The sequence below is a fragment of the Neomonachus schauinslandi genome, chromosome 2 (assembly GCF_002201575.2).
Source record: "Neomonachus schauinslandi chromosome 2, ASM220157v2, whole genome shotgun sequence".
Taxonomy (NCBI): domain Eukaryota; kingdom Metazoa; phylum Chordata; class Mammalia; order Carnivora; family Phocidae; genus Neomonachus; species Neomonachus schauinslandi.
In genome coordinates, this window is record NC_058404.1 from 122602825 (window position 1) to 122623809 (window position 20985).

The 20985-nt window shown below is 36.1% G+C and overlaps 1 protein-coding gene across 1 annotated transcript in view; it reads left to right on the forward strand.

The window, feature by feature from the left end:
* EIF4E (eukaryotic translation initiation factor 4E) overlaps positions 1–20985 on the forward strand; it is a 43073-nt gene that overhangs the window by 16969 nt on the left and 5119 nt on the right. The window contains exons 2-3 of the mRNA XM_021680388.1: positions 8255–8361; positions 18307–18402. Of these exons, the coding sequence (XP_021536063.1) occupies positions 8255–8361; positions 18307–18402 (203 nt within the window). The remainder of the gene's footprint in view (positions 1–8254; positions 8362–18306; positions 18403–20985) is intronic.

Sequence of the window (20985 nt, forward strand, 5' to 3'; positions counted from 1 at the left end):
GGAAGTTCTTAGTAGTAATATTTGTTGAGTGAAGTAATGGAGGACACTAATTGAGTTTCCTGAGGGGAAGACTTAATGTTATTTCTAGAAGAGATAGTTTGTAAGTGTGTTTGAGTTGAGAGTTAATGAAAAATCTTGGGTGTTCACAACCGTGGAAAAGCATACCACGGTTTTGGAATTTAAGCACTGTAGATTTGAACATGGCTAGAAGTAAGAATCTAAACTTCAGTCAGATTAGAGAAATGATACTATATCTGGGAAGTATTTAGCTTTATAATACTAGGATTGTCCAACAAAGTTAATATTGTGTTTGATACATGTGCTGGTTTTTGCAGAATGTTTCTGCATTCTGAGATGTAGCAACTTTCAAAAGCTGCCTGAGATTCTTTGCAGCTGATTGTTGAACTTGCCCCACCCTTGCTCTACTTTTTTTTTTTTTCCCAACTTTCTTCTCTTGTTATGACAGTTACTGAGCTCTGGGACCACTAAATTTTAAGACTACATTTTTATTTGAATCTGAAACTCCACAAATCCAAAACTATGTTTAATATTTTGCACTTAAACTGGTTGTCTTTTCTATTCCCTTACTTGTCATCAGTATTTAATCAATTTGATCTGTCAATGAATGGCTTCCATTGCTCACAAAATGAAAGGTATACTTTTAGCTTGACCTTTGAGGCCTTTCAGTCTCCCTTCAGCCCACCGTTCTAGTCTGTCTTTGGCTTCATGAGCCCTCTCTTTCAGTCTCACTGATTCCTTACCATCTTCTAGTTAAACCCGGTACCATCTCATTGCTTTGTACTCTCCATTCTACCCACCTGAAATAGGTTATACAAGAGTTTTTCAAGTGTAGTTTGTCTTTTAGGTTAAAAATGTATTTGATAATTCACTTAGACTAAAATTAACACAGGAAACAACAGGTGTTGGTGAGGATGCGGAGAAAGGGGAACACTCTTGCACTGTTGGTTGGAATGCAAGCTGGTGCAGCCACTCTAGAGAACAGTATGGAGGTTCCTCAGAAAGTTAAAAATAGAACTGCCCTATGATCCAGCAATTGCACTACTAGGTATTTACCCAAAGGATACAAAAATACTAATTCAGAGGGATACATGCACCCTGATGTTTATAGCAGCATTATCAGTAATAGCCAAATTATGGAAAGAGCCCAAGTGTCTGTCAACTGATAAATGGGTAAAGAAGATGTGGTATACACACACAAACACACACACAGAAATATTACTCAGCCATCAAAAAGAATGAAATCTTGCCATTTGCAACAACATGGATGGAGCTAAAGAGTATTATGCTAAGCTAAATAAGTCAGAGAAGGACAAATACTATATGATTTCACTCATGTGGAACAAAATAAGCTAAGTCAGAGAAAGACAAATGCCATATGATTTCACTAATATGGGGAATTTAAGAAACAAAACGGGCGCCTGGGTGGCTCAGTTATTAAGCATCTGCCTTCTGCTCAGGTCATGATCCCAGAGTCCTGGGATCGAGCCCCACATCGGGCTCCTTGCTCAGCGGGAAGCCTGCTTCTCCCTCCCCCACTCCCCCTGCTTGTGTTCCCTCTCTCGCTGTCTCTCTGTCAAAAAATAAATAAAGTCTTTAAAAACAAAACAAAACAAATGAACACAGGAGTTAAATAAAAGGCAAACCAAGAAATAGACTGTTAACTATAGACAACAAACTGAGGATTACTGGAGGGGAGGTGGGTGGGAGGATGGGTTAAATAGGTGATAGGGATTAAGGAGTGCACTTGCGATGAGCACCGGGTGTTGTATGTGAGTGTTAAATCACTAAATTCTACACCTGAAACTAATATTCCACTGTATGTTAACTAGAATTTAAATAAAAACTTGGAAAGAAAAAAGTGTATTTGATTACTTTGAGAGTATAATAATCTGTTAAACTAGCCTTTTGTGTTTTATTTGCATAATTTTTAAATTTAGAAACACTGGTGGGGCGCCTGGGTGGCTCAGTCGTTCAGCGTCTGCCTTCGGCTCAGGTCATGATCCCAGAGTCCTAGGATCGAGCCCCACATTGGGCTCCCTGCTCCGCGGGAAGCCTGCTTCTCCCTCTCCCACTCCCCCTGCTTGTGTTCCCTCTCTTGCTGTGTCTCTCTCTGTCAAATAAATAAATAAAATCTTAAAAATAAATAAATAAATAAATAAATTTAGAAACACTGGTAAATATGGATATTTAAGTTGTAATTCTCAATGAAATTTGCTTACAGAGGAGCTTAGAGGGTAGGTAGAGGGATGTTGTGGAACTTTGCAGTAAAGAATTTTGTTTTTAAATTGAATGTAAATTTAAAACTTTTATTGTCTGCTCTATATATAAAGCAACCATAAAAATGACATTATAAAATACATTTTTTAGTTCTTATACAGATCATACAATAATCTTGTTTGCTTTACTTGCTACTTTGATGATCTTACTAAAAATAAATAACTGAATCAGTTGTTAAAGATTCCATGAAAGCACCTGCTGTGGAGTTTTCAGGGAGAATTTTGTGAAGTTGGTGTTAACAAATAACACATAGCCTTCCTATACCTATTTCATGGTAATCTTAAGTCTCAGATAGCTTTCCAAATAATTTTAAGAGGAGATAAAATTCCAAGATAATTTTATTTTCAAATTCAGTTTATATTAGAAGTACTTAGTAAATTAGAACAAAAAATGGATAATATGGAGATTTGTTATAATTATATGAGGTTTATGCTTAACTGATGAGTGAACTGAAATCAGTTTTGTTCCAGTTCTTTAAAAAATAAATTATATTTCTTCTGATTTGGCATATGCTCATAATTATAAATCATTTTTTAAATCATTTTTTGATCAAAGAATTTAATATAGTATGGCCATCATTCTGGACATCGTTTCTCATGTATGTTGCTATAGATTCAAACCTTTGTGTAGGAATTGGACTTTCCCCATAGAGGACTACCCTTACAGAATTAGCCTGGAAGTCTTAAATAACCTCCTACATTGATAATATTTTTTCTTTTGTTTTATCTAAGTTTTTTTTAAAAAGCATTTTGATTATTTGAATCAAAGTTGAGAGGTTTTATAACTAAATAATAAGTTGAAAGAAATTAACAGAGGCATGTCTCAACAGTCTCAAACAAGTTTTTTTATTTCTTTGCAATAATTTACAATATAGTTGCAAGCAACTTAAAAGGTGAATGATTAATAAATTTTTGGTTTAGATTTTGGTTTAAATTTCTGCTGATTAAGAATGAATTGGTGAGACAAGTAGATGATCATAACAAAATATGGCCTAAATAAGAAAATATGACTTTTCCTTTTTTAATGTGCCCTTTTATATGTGGTTTTTAATATTAATGTTTTCATAAGTAAATTCCATCATGAAGTGATTTCTAACTTTTATTAGATTTGGTTTGTGCCGTGTTAATGAATATTTTCGTAGAGTATTTGAGTATTTTATAGTCTATCTTGGAAATGGCTATTAAAACCATTGTTTCTTTATTAAAAGAGTTTGAGAAATTCTTAAGGTAAAAATTTGAACATGAGGGGCGCCTGGGTGGTGCAGTCCGTTGATTGTCTGACTCTTGGTTTTGGCTCAGGTCGTGATCTTAGGATCATGAGAGTGAGCCCTGTTTAAGGCTCTCTGTCCCTCTGCCCCTCCCCTCCATGCAGGCATGTAAGCTCCCTCTCTAAATAAATAAAATCTTTAAAAAAAATTTGAACATGAGACTATTAAGACTGCAGATGGTAACTTAAAAGGCTAAATAAATGTCAGTCTATGCTGATATTTTAAAAAAAAGTTTTGTAAAATCTTTTTAAAAAGGGGGGAGGGTGCCTGGGTGGCTCAGTTGGTTAAGCATCTGCCTTTGGCTCAGGTCATGATCCCAGGGTCCTGGGATTGAGCTCCAAGTCAGGCTCCTTGCTCAGCCGGGAGCATGCTTCTCCCTCTCCCTCTGCTGCCTTCCCTGCTTGTGCTCTTTTGCTCTGTCTCTGTCAAAGAAATAAAATCGTAAAAAAAAAGTTTTAAATACTGAAAGATGATTATTTAATATTTTTTTTTGGAGTGTTTTAGAGTATTTGTCTTAACATCTAGCATATTTGTATAATATTAAAAGTGAAGGCTGAAAGGTTTTACATTTTTATACATCCACACACATTTATTTAAAGTTGTAGTTATTTTAATTTTAGTTATAAGAAAAATTCAAAATTGTAAATTCTTAATGTAAAGACTAAAACATTAGTTAAGGTAGGACTTTTAATTCAAACGAAACTTTTAAATTCTAGGAACTTAATGTACTTTTTCCTGAGTTACTACCTGCTTTTAGTTCCTATGTGTTCAGAGATTTTTGATACCATCTAAGTCATCATTCCCCTAACTGTGAAAAGAGTTGAGTAATCGAAAAGAAAGTAAAATACTGAGTTAGTTAGCAGGTGATATTTTGGATCTCATGAAATGTATAATTATTCATACTATAATTAATTCATTGTTTTTATGTGCTGCTGACATAAACTGTTTAAATAAATGTGAAAGTATGGTTTGTATTGAGGATTTGGAACTTATGAGTAAATTTTACTTGTCTTTTAATTTAGATAAATAAGAGAATTTATAGTATTTAACTTCTGGAGGAAGAATGTGCTATACACCTAGCCTTACAAATTTATATATACCTAATCCTTTGCTAGAACCATCATTATTATTTTAAACTCCGTAAGACATCATTATTATTGTTCTTTTAAACTGTTCATAGTCTTTGACAAATTGATCCACCTATTTACATTTTCCAGTGCTTTTCATTCTTTTTTGCATTTTCATGTTCCTACCTGCGCTCTTTTTTTTCCCCCTCTAGTCTGAAGACTTCTCCTTTGGTGTTTGTTCCTTTTTGTTTTGGACCTGTGTGTATGTGTTGGGGGAGAAGGGGTTGTGTCTGTTTGTGTGCATCTGTGTATTTATCCAGTTCTGAAGGATATTTTTCCTAGGCACTGAATTCTAGGTTGACCATTTTTCTTTCAGTGTGGAGATGTCAATCTGTTGTCTTAATGGCTTCCAGAGTTTCTGTTGGGGAGTTAGCTGTTAATCTTATTATTCTTGTGAATAGTGTGTGTGTGTGTGTCCCCTTTCCTAACTGCTTTTAATGTGACTTCTTTAAGTTTTCAGTAGTTCGAAGCTGATATGCCCAGGTATAGTTTTGTTTGTATTTTACTGCTTGGAGTTCCTTGAGCTTTTTGAATCTGTGACTTGAGTTTCTGATGAGATTTGGTAAATTTTGGTCATTGTGTATGCTTCTGTCCCATTCTCTCATCTTGTCATTGAACTTTTTAACTGTCTTCCATAATGTTTCTTACCATCTATTTTTCTCTCTGTCTGTATTTATTTGAATATCTTCAGTTGACCTATGTTTGAGTTCACCAATCTCACACTCTGCAGAGTTGAATTTGTTAATCATTCGGTGAACTCTTTAAGCTTTATTTATTTATTTGAGAGGGAGAGAACAAGAGGGGGAGGGGCAGAGGGAGAGAGAATCTCAGGCATCACTCCACACTGAGTGTGGAGCCCCACCTGGGGCTTGATTTCATGACCATGAGATCATGACCTGAGCTGAATTGGAATCGGACGCTTAACCGACTGTGCCACCGTGGTGCCCCCATTCAGTGAAGTCTTAATTTCAGACATTGTACTTGGCAGTAAATTATGTCTGTCATAAATTATGTCTGTTTGGTTCTTTTTAAAAATAGATTTCAGTTTTCTTTTCAAATACTCCCCATTTTTCTTTCATCCTTTCCCCTATCTTCTCTATTTTACTATAGTAATCTTGGTTATTATGTCTTTGTCTGCTGTTTTACCATAGTAATCGTAGTTATTAACTCCATTACCTAGGTCATGTTTGGATGTCTTTCTGTGGACAGGTGAATCTCTTGATCATTAGTGACTTTAAAAAAAATTCTTTGCAGGGGTGCCTGAGTGGCTTAGTCGGTTAGGCATCCGCCTTCGACTCGGATCATGATCTCAGGGTCCTGGAATTGAGCCCAGTATCGGGCTCCTTGCTTAGCGAGGAGCCTGCTTCTCCCTTTCCCTCTACTTCCCCCCCACCCCCGCTTGTAGTCTCTCATTCTTGCTCTCTCTGAATAAATAAAATCTTAAGATTTTTTATTTATTTGACAGAGTGAGAGAGAAAGAGCACAAGCAAGGGGAGCGGCAGGGAGAGGGAGAAGCAGGCTCCCTGCTGAGCAAGGAGCCCGATGCAGGACTCGATTCTAGGACCCTGGGATCGTGACCTGAGCCAAAGGCAGATACATAACTGAGCCACCCAGGCACCCCATAAATAAATAAAATCTTAAAAAAAATTTCTTTGCATGTCTAGTAATGTTTGATTGTTTGGTAGGATATTGTAAATAACATTCATAAACACAGACTTATGTTCTCTTCTGAAGAATGTAGAGTTTGGTTCTTGGAGGCACTTAACTTATAGGTAGATTACATTGATCCTGTCAGAAGATTGGTTTTAGGATTTGTTAGATGTATTTCACCTGATTCCTAGGGCATGGCCTTTCTAGGATTTCATCTGAAAGCTGAGGATTTTCACCCACCCACTCTGAGCTGGGTCTGAACCCAGTCTTCCTAATGGTATACAGCCTCTGAAGCCTTGGCTTAGCTGTTCTCTGCTAGACTACCCAGAGCTGTACTCTGAACATCACAGCTTAGCAACTAGCCAAGGACCTCTGAGGGACTTTTACATAGATTTTTGAGGCTTACTCCTCTGTAGGCCACTTTTCTCTAGTACCCTGTCTCCCTAGGCCCACTTAGTCCCTAACTGTTCCCTGTTTTCTTGATCCATTGAGATTGCCTCTGTCTGAAAACTATCATTAATTTTAATCTAGTGGGGTAAGGAATGGCATTTTGTAATTATCTATATGATGATGTAAATTGACTGTGATCAAAAAATGCTGGTAAAAAATGGTGAATTTAGGGCATTGACTACTATGTAAATTTTAGCGTCTTAATTGCTTTGTAAACATTTACATTTATTACTTAAGAAATCAAGACAATAAGTTCCTATTGAGTATAGCACTTTGCTCATTGGCATTACAGTTGTGAGCAAAATCAAGACATAGCCTCTGTTATGAGCGACTTCATAGGCTAGTAGAAATTAGCTCCTAGACATGTCATGTTATTAAGAAAAATGTATTTTGTAAAATGAATACTACCTATCCACTAGGATACCTTTAGATCCTACATCTCTGATTTGCATAATCCTGTTAATGTGAGCATACATCTCTGTTGTTTTGCTGGTTCAGTTTATCCCCAGACTTGTTGTGGTGCCCTTTTTGAAAAAAATCAGCTTTTGTTTTAGCTTCTGGTGCCTTTCCTTAGCATTCAGTTTTGTTGAAATAGTTTATAATTGGGTGAAGAGCTACATGGAGCAATGTGGAGAACACAGATTATCCCCAAGCTCCGTTTTTTCCTGACATTTTTAAAGGATTTTTTTTTTTTTAAGATTTTATTTATTTATTTGACAGAGAAAGAGAGCACAAGCAGGGTTACTGGCAGGCAGAGGGAGAAGCAGGCTCTCTACTGAGCAGGGAGCCTGATGCAGGGCTCCATCCCAGGACCCTGGGATCATGACCTGAGCCAAAGGCAGACACTTAACTGACTGAGCCACCCAGGCGCCCCTTTTCTTGACATTTTTAGATGACAATATTAATTATGTCTAACCTAGAAGAAGATTTAAGTTCAAGCCAACATTGAGCTTTTTGCCTGGGGCCATTTGAAAATGACAGAAGTTGCTGAACTTCTAAGTTACCATATAATAGTGTGACAAGAGGGAAGGACCTGTGTAGTATTGGCTTGATCAGTTTATAAAGTTCTCTTTTGTCATTTTAATATAGTTATTATTCTCTCCAAACTTTAGTCATATTTCCCCCACCCTCCAAACCATACGTAGTACTTTAATGGTATGTTAGGGAAGACAGCTGATTTTCTTAGCTTTGTTGCATGGTGTCTAACAATCTTTCTGATACCAAAATGTGTCACAGATAACTGTATATGGACTGTATTTTTATTGAGAAGCCTTTTGCTCTTAGTGAAGAGATGCTAGAATGGAGAATCTGGTGCTTTTCTTAGCGCTTGGTCTTTGGTCTGTTTTATGAAATGCTTTTATAATTCTTCTTAAAAAAAGAATAGTGGCAGTATTTGATTTAGAGTACTGCTATCATAGTTATGTTAAGAAATTTAAAATAATGTTTTATTATTTTCCATTAGGAAACCACCCCTACTCCTAATCCCCCGCCTACAGAAGAAGAGAAAACAGAATCTAATCAGGAGGTTGCTAACCCAGAACACTATATTAAACATCCTTTACAGAACAGGTAAGCCTTCTGACACATAGGTTCTTCTGACTCAGGCATTGAGGTAAATGGTAAAATAGGACAGGTTTGGGGGGGAACAATTAGGCGAGACTAGTTTTAGTTATATTAGGTTGAAGATTCCATTTTCACTTGGATAACCTGTTTCTGGCAAGCAGTTTTATGTGTAAATCTTGAGCTCAGAAAAGAGAACCGGTTGAGACATTGGGTTTGAAATTCATCAGTAATTGGTGGAAGTGAAACTATAATAGTAAATGAATTCTCTTTAAAGTAAACTTGACTCAAGACAGAGAGGCTTGGGATACCAGCTTATAAGGGATTTTTTTGGAGGGATAATGCCTATGAAGGGTTTAGACATAAACTGTATAAACTACAATAGAGTGGTGGTCAGGGAAACAAAGAAAATGGTTTAAGGCCAGGTGGTCAATAGCATATGTTCCACAAAAAGGTCAAATATCCATTGTATTAAACAATTGAAAAAGGCTCAAAATGGCCATTGGATTGAATGATAAATTCCTTGCTAATGTAGGAGAAAGTTTAGTAGAATGTAGATGATGGAAAAAGATTGGAGTAGTTTGTATAGTGAATATAAATGTATTATAGAGCAAGAATAAGCAAATTGAAGTGCTGTGAAGGAGAAAAGGCTGGGGGATATGGAGTCTGGAGCTTGGTTGGTTTCTTTTTAAGACAAGTTACGAGAGGAAAGAGGAGAGGTTAAGATGAATTAAGTTTCAAGACACCTAGCTGGCTCAGTTGGTAGAGCATGCAACTCTTGATCTCAGGGGTCGTGAGTTCAAGCTCCATGTTGGGGTGGAGCCTACTTTAAAAAAAAAAAAGATGAGTTAAGTTTCATAGTTAAGTGTAGTAGGTGAGTAGTAGCTCATTATATAGTTTTCCCAATTCCACCCCACCCCTTCCTAGTATATTTGTGTTTTTATGGTTTATATGATGAAAATTAACATTAATGCTCTGAGAGCTGATAGAAGAAAAAGGCAATGCAGAAATATTTTAAGACTCTAGAAGAAAGTAAATTAGAATTAATTTGAGGATATTTAAGTATTTCAATTCCTTTCATTCCCCTACCCCAAGACTTTTTTATCCTATCTACTTTAAAAAACATAAGCCTGTGTATGTTTCACAGGCATCCCTTGTTTCATTGCATTTTGCAGATACTTCATTTTTTACAAATTGAAGGTCTGTGGTCACCCTGCTTTGAGCAAGTCTTTTGGTGCCATTTTTTCCAACAGCATTTGCTAATTTTGTGTCTTTTTGTCACATTTTGGCAATTCTTGCAATATCTCAAAACTTTTTCATTATGTTTGTTACGGTGATCTGCAATCAGTGGTCTTTGATGTAACTATTACAATTATTTTGGGGCACCATGAACTGTGCCCGTGTAAGATGACATACTTAATAAATACTGTGTTTTGTTCTAATTGCTTTATTCACTGGTTGTTCCCCATCTCTCTCCCTCTCCCCTGAGACACAACAATATTGAAATTAGGCCAATTAGTAACCCTATAGTGGCCTGTAAGTATTCAAGTGAAAGGAAGTCATACACATCTCACTTTAAATCAGAAGCTAGAAATGATTAAGCTTAGTGAGGAAGGCATGTTGAAAGCCAAGATGGGCCAAAAACTAAGCCTCTTGCACTAAATAGACAACTTGTGAAGGCAAAGGAAAAGTTCTTGAAGGAAATTAAAAGTGCTACTCCAGTGAGCACATGAATAATGAGAAAGTGAAACAGCCTTATTGCTGATAGGGAGAAAGTTTAAGTGGTCTGGATAGAAGATCAACCACAACGTTCCCTCAAGCCAAAACCTAATCCAGAGCAAGGACCTAATTCTCTTCAATTCTATGAAGGCTGAGAGAGGTGAGGAAGCTTCAGAAGAAAAGTCTAAAGCTAACACGGTTTGGTTCATGAGGTTTAAGGAAAGAAACTGTCTCTGTAACATCAAAGTGCAAGGTGAAGCAGCAAGTGCTGATGGTAGAAGCTGCTGCAAGTTATCCAGAAGATTTAGCTAAGAATATTATGAAACTGTCTACACTAAACAGTAGGTTTTCAGTGTAAATGAAACAGCCTTCTAGTGGAAGAAGATGCCATCTGGATGGACTTCCATAGCTAGAGAGGAGAAGTCAGTGCCTAGCTTCCAAGGACAGGGTGACTCCTGTTAGGGTCTAATATAGCCGGTGACTTTAGGTTGAAGCCAGTGCTTATTTACTGTCCTGAAAATCCTAGGGTCCTAAACAATTATGCTAAATCTACTCTCCTATGCTTTATAAATGGAAGAGTAAAGTCTGAATGACAGCACTTTTGTTTACAAAATGGTTTACTGAATATTTTAAGCCCACTGTTCAAACCTGCTCAGAACAAAAAATTCCTTTTAAAATACTACTGCTCATTGAACAATGTACTTGGTCACCCAAGAGTTCTGATGTACAAGGTACATGTTGTTTTCATGCCTGCTAATACATCTATTTTGCAGTTTATACAACATCTGAATAAAGGAGTAATTTTGACTTTGAAGTCTTACTATTTAAGAATACATTTTGTTAGACTATAGCTGCCATAGGTAGGGATTCCTCTGATTGATCTGGACAAAGTACACTGAAAACCTTCTGGAAAGGATTCACCATTCTAAGATGCCAGTAAGAACATTTGTGATTCCATGGGTAGAGGTCAAAATATCAACATGAAGAGGTGTTTGGAAGAAGTTGATTCCAGCCCTCCTGGATGGTTTTGAGGGCTTCAAGACTGGTGGAGGAAGTAACTGCAGATGTGGTAAAAATAGCAAAAAACTAGAATGAGAAGTGGAGCCTGAACATATGATTGAATTGCTGCAGCTCATCATAAAAGTTGATTGGATAAGGAGTTGCTTCTTGCGGATGAGCAAAGAAAATGGTTTCTTGAGATGGTGAAGATGCTGTGAAGATTGTTGAAATAACAACAAAGGATTTAGAATATTACATAAACTTAGTTGATAAAGCAGCAGCAGGGTTTGAGAGGATTGACTCCAATTTTGAAAGAAGTTTTGCAGATAAAATATCCAAACAGCATGACGTGCTGCAGATAAATCGTTTGTGAAAGGAAGAGTCAATTAATGTGGCAAACTTCACTGTTGTCTGTCTTACCACAGCTACCCCATCCTTCAGTAACCACCCCCTGATCAGTCAGCAGCCAGCATCATCAAAACAGGACCTTCCACCAGCAAAAGGATTATGCCTCACTAAAAGCTTAGATGATGGTTTTTAGCAATAATGTATTTTTAAATTAAGGTACATACATTAGTTTTTTAGACAACGATGTTGCACCCTTACTAAAGTACAGTATAGTATAAACATAACTTTTATGTGTATTGGGAAACCAAAAACTTCAATAGTCTGACTTACTTTTTTGTAAACTTGCTTTTAGTATGGTGGTTTAGAACTGCATCTGCAGTTATCTCTGAGGTATACCTATAGTTTCACTTACCCAAAAAATACATTTTCCCTTTATGGCCTAAATATTTTTTATAATTTCTTCATTATCATGGTAGACTTACTGAAATAAAAGTCCAAACATGTTTTATGTAGTTTTTTCTTAAGAGAACTGTGGTTCAGCATATCCTGTAGTGAGGAAGAAATTAATTCTCTACACAGTGGGGATTGTCAGCTAATGAGTGAGCCATCAAAGGTCAAATAGTCCATAAAGGGTAAAATCCTTCCTCAGGAAAGCATTGTACCAAAGTTCAATGATTGATTAGTGGCAGTTTCATATAATTCAACATAAGAATAGCACCAAAACCCGTAAGGTATTTTTTAATCTTTTTTTTTTTTTTTTTTAAGATTTATTGATTTTAGGGAGAGACCGTGCATGCATGCACAGCAGGGGAAGGGGCAGAGGGAGAGAATCTCAAGCATACTCCCCACTAAAAGTTGGAAGCTCAACCAACTGAGCCACCCAGGCACCCCTATTTTTTTTTTCCACATTTTTAGTGTTATCTTACAAAAAGCTTACTGTGTGCCTTTTGTCTGTGAACCCAGTTTTTGGTGGTGTTGTTATTGATTGTTGGGAGAAGTAATCAAGGCATATATCCCTCACAGCTTGAATAAAATTTGAGAAGAGCCTGGAAAATGTCATTAGTAGATAAACTGAAATGAAGTCTCTGAGGATTTCAATTTCTCTCTGAATGCTACTTCAATAATAATATCATTTAGGGGCGCCTGGGTGGCTCAGTTGGTTAAGCAACTGCCTTCGGCTCAGGTCATGATCCCAGGGTCCTGGGATCGAGTCCCACATCGGGCTCCCGGCTCAGCAGGAAGCCTGCTTCTCCCTCTCCCACTCCCCCTGCTTGTGTTCCTGCTCTCGCTGTCTCTGTCTCTGTCAAATAAATAAATAAAATCTTTAAAAAAAAAATAAAAAAATAAAAAATAAATAATAATATCATTTAGAAAAATATTCTAAGATGTTTTATGTTCAGATCTTGGTAGTTTTCTCATTATTTACTTTTTGTAAATATTGTATAATTATGCATTGTTAAAAAATATATAATAATTATAAGAAAGAATAAATCATCAGGGTACAAGTATATAAAGTAAAAGTTCTGTTTTCCTCACATATTTATTCTCTTCTCCATTTTACTTTTCTTCGCTCCCTGGAGTAGTCAGTGTTAAATTTGGTTTGTAGTATTCCATAGCTTTTCAATGTGCATATCTATCTTTTTTTTTATACAGGTGATACTACTATTGACATTTTTGTTTGTTCAGATTTGCCTCGTTTTAAACTGGTGCTTTGTATTAAATGAATAGTCATGTATTTTGTCAGCCTTGTATTAATGGGTATATAGACTTTTTTGTTTCCTATTTACAGTGTTGTATGCATTCCTGTATGTTTTTGTGCACTTGTGTGAATATATTTATAAGATAAAATTTCACATTTTTTAGAAAGATTTTATTTATTTATTTGAGAGAGAGAGAGTGGTGGGGAGGAGCAGAGGGAGAGGGAGAAGCAGGTTCCCCCCTGAGCAGGGAGCCTGATGTAGGGCTTGATCCCAGGACCCTGAGATCATGACCCAAGCCAAAGGCAGATACTTAACTAACTGAGCCACCCAGGAGGCCCAAAATTTCAGATTTCTTAGGTGAAAGACTATGCTTTAACAACCTTAATTGCTAAATTATCCTCCTTTATCAGCTTAGGCTCTTAGCAGTTTGAGAATTCCTGGTTTCTACATTTTTGCCAGGTGGTTGGTCCTAGTCTGATTTATTAAAAAAAAAAATGTCTTCACCCTCCTGCTTGGCACTCGGGCGGCGGTCTGTGCCCGGGTGTGCGTGGGCTTCTCGTGTCTGTGCTCCACGCCGCCGGCGGACCAGCAGGAGACAAGCACCTTAAAGCCCTGTCCCAGCCCTGCAGGCGCGTCCAGGGCTGGGCAGCCCTGGTGGGAGTGTGGTCCTCCTGGGCCCCCCCACCCCCGGAGGGCCCATGCTGCCTCAGGGTGGAGCAGCCGGGGAAGGCCTGGCAGCGGTGTGTGTGTCTAGGTCTTGCTTTACACGGTGTACAGAAATGGCACTTCGGTTTCTCTGATGCTTCCTGGAAGCCATAGAGTTTAGGGGCTGTTTTAAAAAAATAAAGGAAAATGAAAGCAAAAAAAAAAATGTCTTCTCATTTTAAATTTGCTTTTTTAAAAAAAGATTTTATTTATTTATTTGTCCGAGAGAGAGAGAGAGTGAGTGCACAAGCAGGGGAAGGGAGAAGCAGGCTACCTGCTGAGCAGGGAACCTGATGTGGGACTCGATTCCAGGACCCTGGGATCATGACCTGAGCCGAAGGCAGGCACTTAACTGAGCCACCCACGCGTCCCTAAATTTACATTTCTTTTATTGATGTTGCAAAGCTGTTTTATATATATTGAACATTTTTGTTTTTATCTGTGGACAGTCCGCTCAGTTATTTTGTCTAGGGGTGGGGGGCAGGTATTCTTTTATTTACAGGGTGCCTGGGTGGCTCAGTTGGTTAAGTGTCCCTCTTCTGATTTTGACTCGGGTCATGATCTCAGGGTTGTGAGATCAAGCCCTGCCTTGGGCTCTTGCTCAGCGGGGAGTCTGCTTGAGATCTTTGCCCCCATCTTTCTGAAATAAATAATTTTTTTTTAAAAAAGTTTATTTCCAAGCATTGTAATTAAGGATGCTAACATATCCATGTATGACATTAGGTTGAAAGTGAATTAGCCAAATCATTTGTCTTTTAACATTGTCTGTGGGATTACATGGTTTTTTTTCTACAGGATTTTTTTTTTTTCCCCCAGGTTTTTGATTTTTATGTAGTCCAGTACCACCTTTTCTCCATGGCTTCTGGGTTTCATGTCCATCTTAGGAATAACTTTATCCACATAATTATTCTATTTAATAGCTGCATAGTGGTCTATTTTATTGGTGTATATTTTATTTAAGTCAGCAGTTCTCAAACTTTTGGTCTTATGACCTTTTTATTGAGGACCCCACAGAGCTTTGGTTATGTAGATTTTTATCTATTTCCATTTAGTATATAAACCTGAGAAAATGTAAAATTATATATTCATTTAGAAAATCCATTGCACGTTAACATAAATGTTTTTTATGAAAAAATATTCAAAAATATAGTGGGAAGAATAGCATTTTTGCATTTTTATAAATCTCTTTAAGTGCCTGATTTAACAGAAGTTAGTGGTATGTATTTCATAGCTGCTTCTGCATTCAGTCTGTGAAGGAGATAAGTTGTTTCATAGGAAGTATAAGAATATATGACCTCATACAAGTACATGGTTGGAAAAGGAGGATTTTTTAATAGCCTTGTAAGTTAATTATAGATATTCTCCTTTGATAATAGGTTTTTTATAGGTCAGCTGCAATGTAGAATCTGCAACCATATCCAAGAACCTTTCCTTCTCTGTTACATTAGTATCTATTGGCCTGTCTTGCATTTGGCATGGATCTTTTACCCATGCATGATTTTGCCACACCAGTGGTCATTTGGAAAACATTGGTTCAGTGAGTTATGCAGATCTTCTGGATATTGATACTTCTCATTAATGATACAGTCTGAAAACCGTAACATTCATAATATCACTACTAAACTCATCAGAAATGTCTTTAAGTTTTAGTAAGTTTGTCTCAGTGGCACATGCAGGCTTTCCAAAATTCTGATTTTCTCCTGAAAGCTCACATTACAAGCATCAGGCTTACTCTCCTTATTTTCAAGAAATAACCTGGTTTATCTATCAGTCATGGTTAAAATGGAGTTCTATGAAAAAAGTGGCTAGTTCATGTCACAGTTCAATTCATTAAGCATTGATTGTACTTTGGTATGCAGAAATGTTTTTTTTGTTGTTTTTGATTTTTTGCAGAATATGAAAAAGATGTACATAGATTGAAATTTAATGAAACCAATAATTATTGCTTCGTCAGTGGCATTCTTAACTGCAACTGATGTTGTTACTGTGAGAGGTGGTGAAGGTAAAGGGTACAATGACTGCTAGTACAATTTGGTCCCATTGTATGGAACTTGCTAAGACGCCAGGAGATTTATCCCACCATTGCTTTTGCACCATTAGTACAGATGTCAACACAGTGAAAAATAAAATAATGTCTTAGGATTATTATGAAAATAGTTCTTATCAGAGCTCCTGAAAGGGTCCTGGAGTCCCCTAAGCATTCGCAAACCACATTTTGATAACTGGATTTAAATGATCCCTTGTTGAAAGCACAAAAGATGTTTCCAAATTTTCCAACATTAAGAACATTCCTGTACAAAATTTTTGCCTAATCATCTAATTATTTTCTTAGGATAAATTTTTATATGTTCAGTGGCTGGATGCAGTAAAAAAAAAAAAAACAGTTTTATCATTTTTAATTGGGAGGTATAATTGACATATAACGTTAGTTTCAGGTGTAAAACATGACTCAGTATTTGTGTATATTGTGAAATGATCGCTATAGTAAGTGTACTTAATATCTGTCACCATATGTAGTTATAAAGTTTTTTTTTCCTTGTAATGAGAACTTTTAAGATTTAGTCTCTTAGCAACTTTCATATACATAATACCTTGTCATTAACTGTAGTCACCACGTTGTATATAGTTAATGATTTATTTATTTTATAACTGGAAGTTTGTACCTTTTGACCCTCTTCACCCCTTTTCACCCAGCCCCTACCTCTGGCAGCCACCACTCTGTTTTCTGTGTTTATGACCTTGGTTTTTTAGTTTGTTTTTTGTTTTAAGATTCCCCATATAAATGAGAACATACGGTATTTGTCTGTCTTTGTCAGTTAGCATATGCCCTCAAGGTCCATCCAATGTCTCAGATGACAGATTTCTTCCTTTTTTTTTGTGGGTGAATAATATTCCATTGTGTACATACAACATTTTCTTTACCTATTCATTCATTGATGGGCACTGAGGTTGTTTCCACATCTTGGCTATTGTAAATAATGCCTCATGAACATGAGGGTGGTGCATATATCTATTTGAGTTAGTGTTTTCATTTTCTTCAGATAAATACCCAGAAGTGGAATTGCTGGATGATATGGTAGTTCTATTTTTAATTTTTTGATGAAAGGTTTAATTTTGGAAGACCAGAGTATAGTACTTGACCTTATTACATGTGTGTTTAATAATTTCTATGCCTTTGCTTTTTTCTTTTTTGTCCTTGATAGCGGCTTGGCAAATTCACATTATCAAGTGGATGTTAAAATGCATCTTATTTTTATGTCAGATTATCCAGGCATTAATCATGGAGTTATGAAATGTATATATGTGTTTGGAAACCTGTCTTCAGACAACATTATTCTAAATGAGAAAATGAAATTTCCCTTTTGAGTTACCTTTGGTATCGTAATTCAGATAATAGAATTGTAATAAAGATGTTATCTTGGGATATTTAAGTGTAGCTTTGATGTGACATGAGTTTATTTTCCAGGTATTAGAATAAAACTTTTTTTTAACAGTTATATATAGATGTGTAGAAACTAGTATACATTATTTCTTTTTTTTTTTTTTCAGAACATATCTGTGATAGCATTCCCCAGTGAATCTCTTTATTTTGTTATTTTCCCATTTGTGTGCTTGAGTAAACAGAGAATTGCATTTCATAGTTGTTCCCCCTTTTTTAGGAGTCTCTCATTTTCCACTCTTGGCTAGTACCTTTTCATTTCTCTGAAAATTCAGCTTTCTTGCTCCCTGCTTTCTTTTCTGGTTAAGTGCTTCTGCTGTTTTTCTTAAGTAACTGCTTGATTATCTCTATCATAGCACTTACCACACTGTAATTGTCTATTACATTTCTGTGAATTACTCTGGGGGATGAGCCTCAATGGGTCTCTAAAGTATAGCAGAGAATCTGTTAGGAAATAGGTACAAAATACATAATTTCTAAATGAAAGAGCGAAAACTACTCATTATTTTCCACTGTAATAGTACCTACCATTTAAAATTATTTTTAAAATAAAATAAATTTTTAATTGTGGTAAAATACACCATAACATAAAATTCACCATCTTAGCCATTTTTTAAGTAAGGTTCAGTAGTGTTAAGTACATCCATACTGTTGTGCAACCAGTCTGCAGAACTCTTTTCATCTTGCAAAACTGAAACTCTGTACCCATTTAACAGTTGTCCATTCCCTTTCCTTCTAGCCCCTGCCATTTTACTTTCTGTCTCTATGAATTTGATTACTTGAGATACTTCATACAAGTAGATTCATACTGTTTGTCTTTTTTGATTGGCTTATTTCACTTAACATAATGTCCTTAAGGTTCATCCTCAGACTTTCTTTTTTAAGTCTGACACATATTCCACTGTATGTTTAAACCACATTTTATTTATCTATTCATCTGTCAGTGAGGAGGTGGGCTGCTTCCTCCCTTTGGCTATTGTGAAGAATGCTGCTAGGAATGTAAATTAAAAACTACCATGTTTGACACTGACTTTTTACTTTTAGATGGGCACTCTGGTTTTTTAAAAATGATAAAAGCAAAACTTGGCAAGCAAACCTTCGGCTGATCTCTAAGTTTGATACTGTTGAAGACTTTTGGGCGTAAGTAACCATTTTAGGATGTTTGTTTTATTGTGTAATTTTTCATTTTGAGTCACATTCACAAAATGAAGGATAAGGTAAACAACTAATAAATGTGCATCTATAGACCTACCTTTTTGTTTGTCCGTCTCCTCACAACTGTTTGAATTGATTATATCTCATCATTTAGAAAGCTTCAGTCTTGTTGTCCTTTAGCCCTGTGTATATTCTATATTTCTTGTCCTAAGAGATCCTTCCCTTGAGAGTCCTTTCTTGCTTCTAGAACTTTTGACAATTTGTTGGAATCTATCCCTTTTCTTGGTTGCCTAGATACATTTGCCTAATACTCCAGAGCTTTGTTAGGTTCCCATTTGTGCAAATTCTTTTTGGTGTAACACCTGGGATTTCCTGTGATAGGGATTCTGAGATTTTTCAAAGGCTGAAAGGTTTGTCCAAGTATCTGTGATGGTAGTTGATCAACTTAAAGATATTCTTTGAGATTTTGTTTCAGATTTAGCAAAAAGTTAAGATTTGGGGGTCAAAACTTTTTTCAAGATGTTTTGTAGTAGTGATTCTCAAAAAAAAAAAGTTAATATGTAATTTATTTGAAAAATAATTTTCATTTCAAAGATAAAACTTGTTAAAACATTTTTAAGAGGTGTAAATTAGCAGTTACCTAAAAATTCTAATTTGTACATCTAGTATATTTTTGGATCCTATATATGTTGAATCAGTGATGCAACTCTTATGTATTAACATAACCCCTGAGTTTATTTTGCCCACACAAAAGAACAGATTGTCAGAAGATTCATATATGTATACTTCTTCCAGGGCAGAAACAGTATTCTTCTGTATCTTTGCAGTGCTTTGCCCGTAATAGGCATTTAGTATGCATTTGAATCATGGAAAACAAAAAAGCATAGAATAATTAGAGAAAACTCTTAAATTTTAAGCTGTGCACTTTAAGAGTGGTCACTTTATACTGAAATCATTATCTTTTTTTAAAGTAATGGAACTATATTTAAATCCCCAGTAATTCATAGGCTTATTTGTCTAGTTAAACTAGTGTTGCTGTGTTTTGCCCTTCATCAAAGCATCAAGTGATTTTCTTCTTTGTATTTGTTTGAGTCCTCTTAACCAAAAAGTCTCCAATCTCCTGTGGAGGAGGAAGAGCAAGAGTCTTGAACCATTTCCCCCACTGAACCAGATCTGCATTTATCTGGTTTGTTTGGCTTTTCACCAGTTTACATAATTGGGTTTCTAAGTGGGCCTCTAATTAGAACATGGCCCCATACTTTAGTTATGTGTAAGCAATGTCGTTGCATAGTGGACTTTTACACTTAGACATATGCAGGAATTCTGTAGCTTTCTCTAAATACCTAAGCATTTCTTAATTTCTTTTTTCCTGGCAGATTTAGTAGTAAACAGCTGTTGAGCCCTTTGGGATTTATCCAGTCTTGTCTGTAGTGCTCTGATTCTGTTTAAATGTGTCATTACAAATTCTCATTACTATAAACTTAATAGACCTTGGAGCATCATGAAGGGGAAAGGAGACAGCATAAAGAAGCATTTCTACCTTGAATGCAATTGAAGAAAGCATTTCCACCCTGTCCGTTAATTTCATAAAGTGGTAGTGCTAATTCTGTAGTTACTGTTACTATCCAGGCCTCTTTTGTTGCCTAGTGGAAGCTGCCAGTGATAATGTAGTTTGGAAAGAGTGACCATTGAGTAACTCTACAGATCTTATTCAGCCTTAGGCTACCTTCCCCTAAATTGGATTTGTATGTATCTGTGGAATGTGATCCAAAGGATTCCAGAACCTTTCTTAAAACTCTACTTGAAATATTTCTAGACTGGGTTAAAATAGCATCAAGAGAATCTGACTAAGGATAATAGCATTGGCTATGATCTACAGATGTAGTAAAGATCATGTTTCTGCAACTAATATTGGAGACAGGCAAAGCATTCTTAGTCTGTTGCCAATTTTATAATAATTTTGCAAGAAGAAACTTTAGGAGATCAAATGATTTAGCCTTCTACCTTCAGGCTAGTGAATATCTAAGTCATCCCAAGTGTTATTCTGTTACATTGATATTTGGGGGAAAGTTTAGAAATACAGATTCCAGGGTTCCACCCTATCTATAAAGGGATTAAAATCACAAGGAGTAGGGCCTGGGGTGGTTTTTGTTTGCTTGCTGGTTTGTTTTTTCCAAAGCTTTCCAAATGGTTGCTATGCTGACTGACTAGTAATGACTGCAGTATTTGAGACCCATTGGTCTGTTCTAGGATGCCTTCAAGGATATTAGTGTTGTCTTTTAGTCATGCAGTCCTGACTTTCCCTTGATTTGTTTTTTTGTGTGTTTAAAACTGCTCATTAGCCTCATGAATTCTTTCATGTACTTAAAGCCGCCTCATACCTCCTATTATCAGTTTCTTATATATACATATGTATGCACTGAGTTAACTAATATATCAAAATATACTTTTGTCAGAATAAAATCATTAAAAATACTTTCTTAAAATCCTATCAAATGCTGATTCTTGAACTGACCATTATTAAGATACCTGTTTGGTCTATTACAGAAATTGACTCTGTAGACAAAC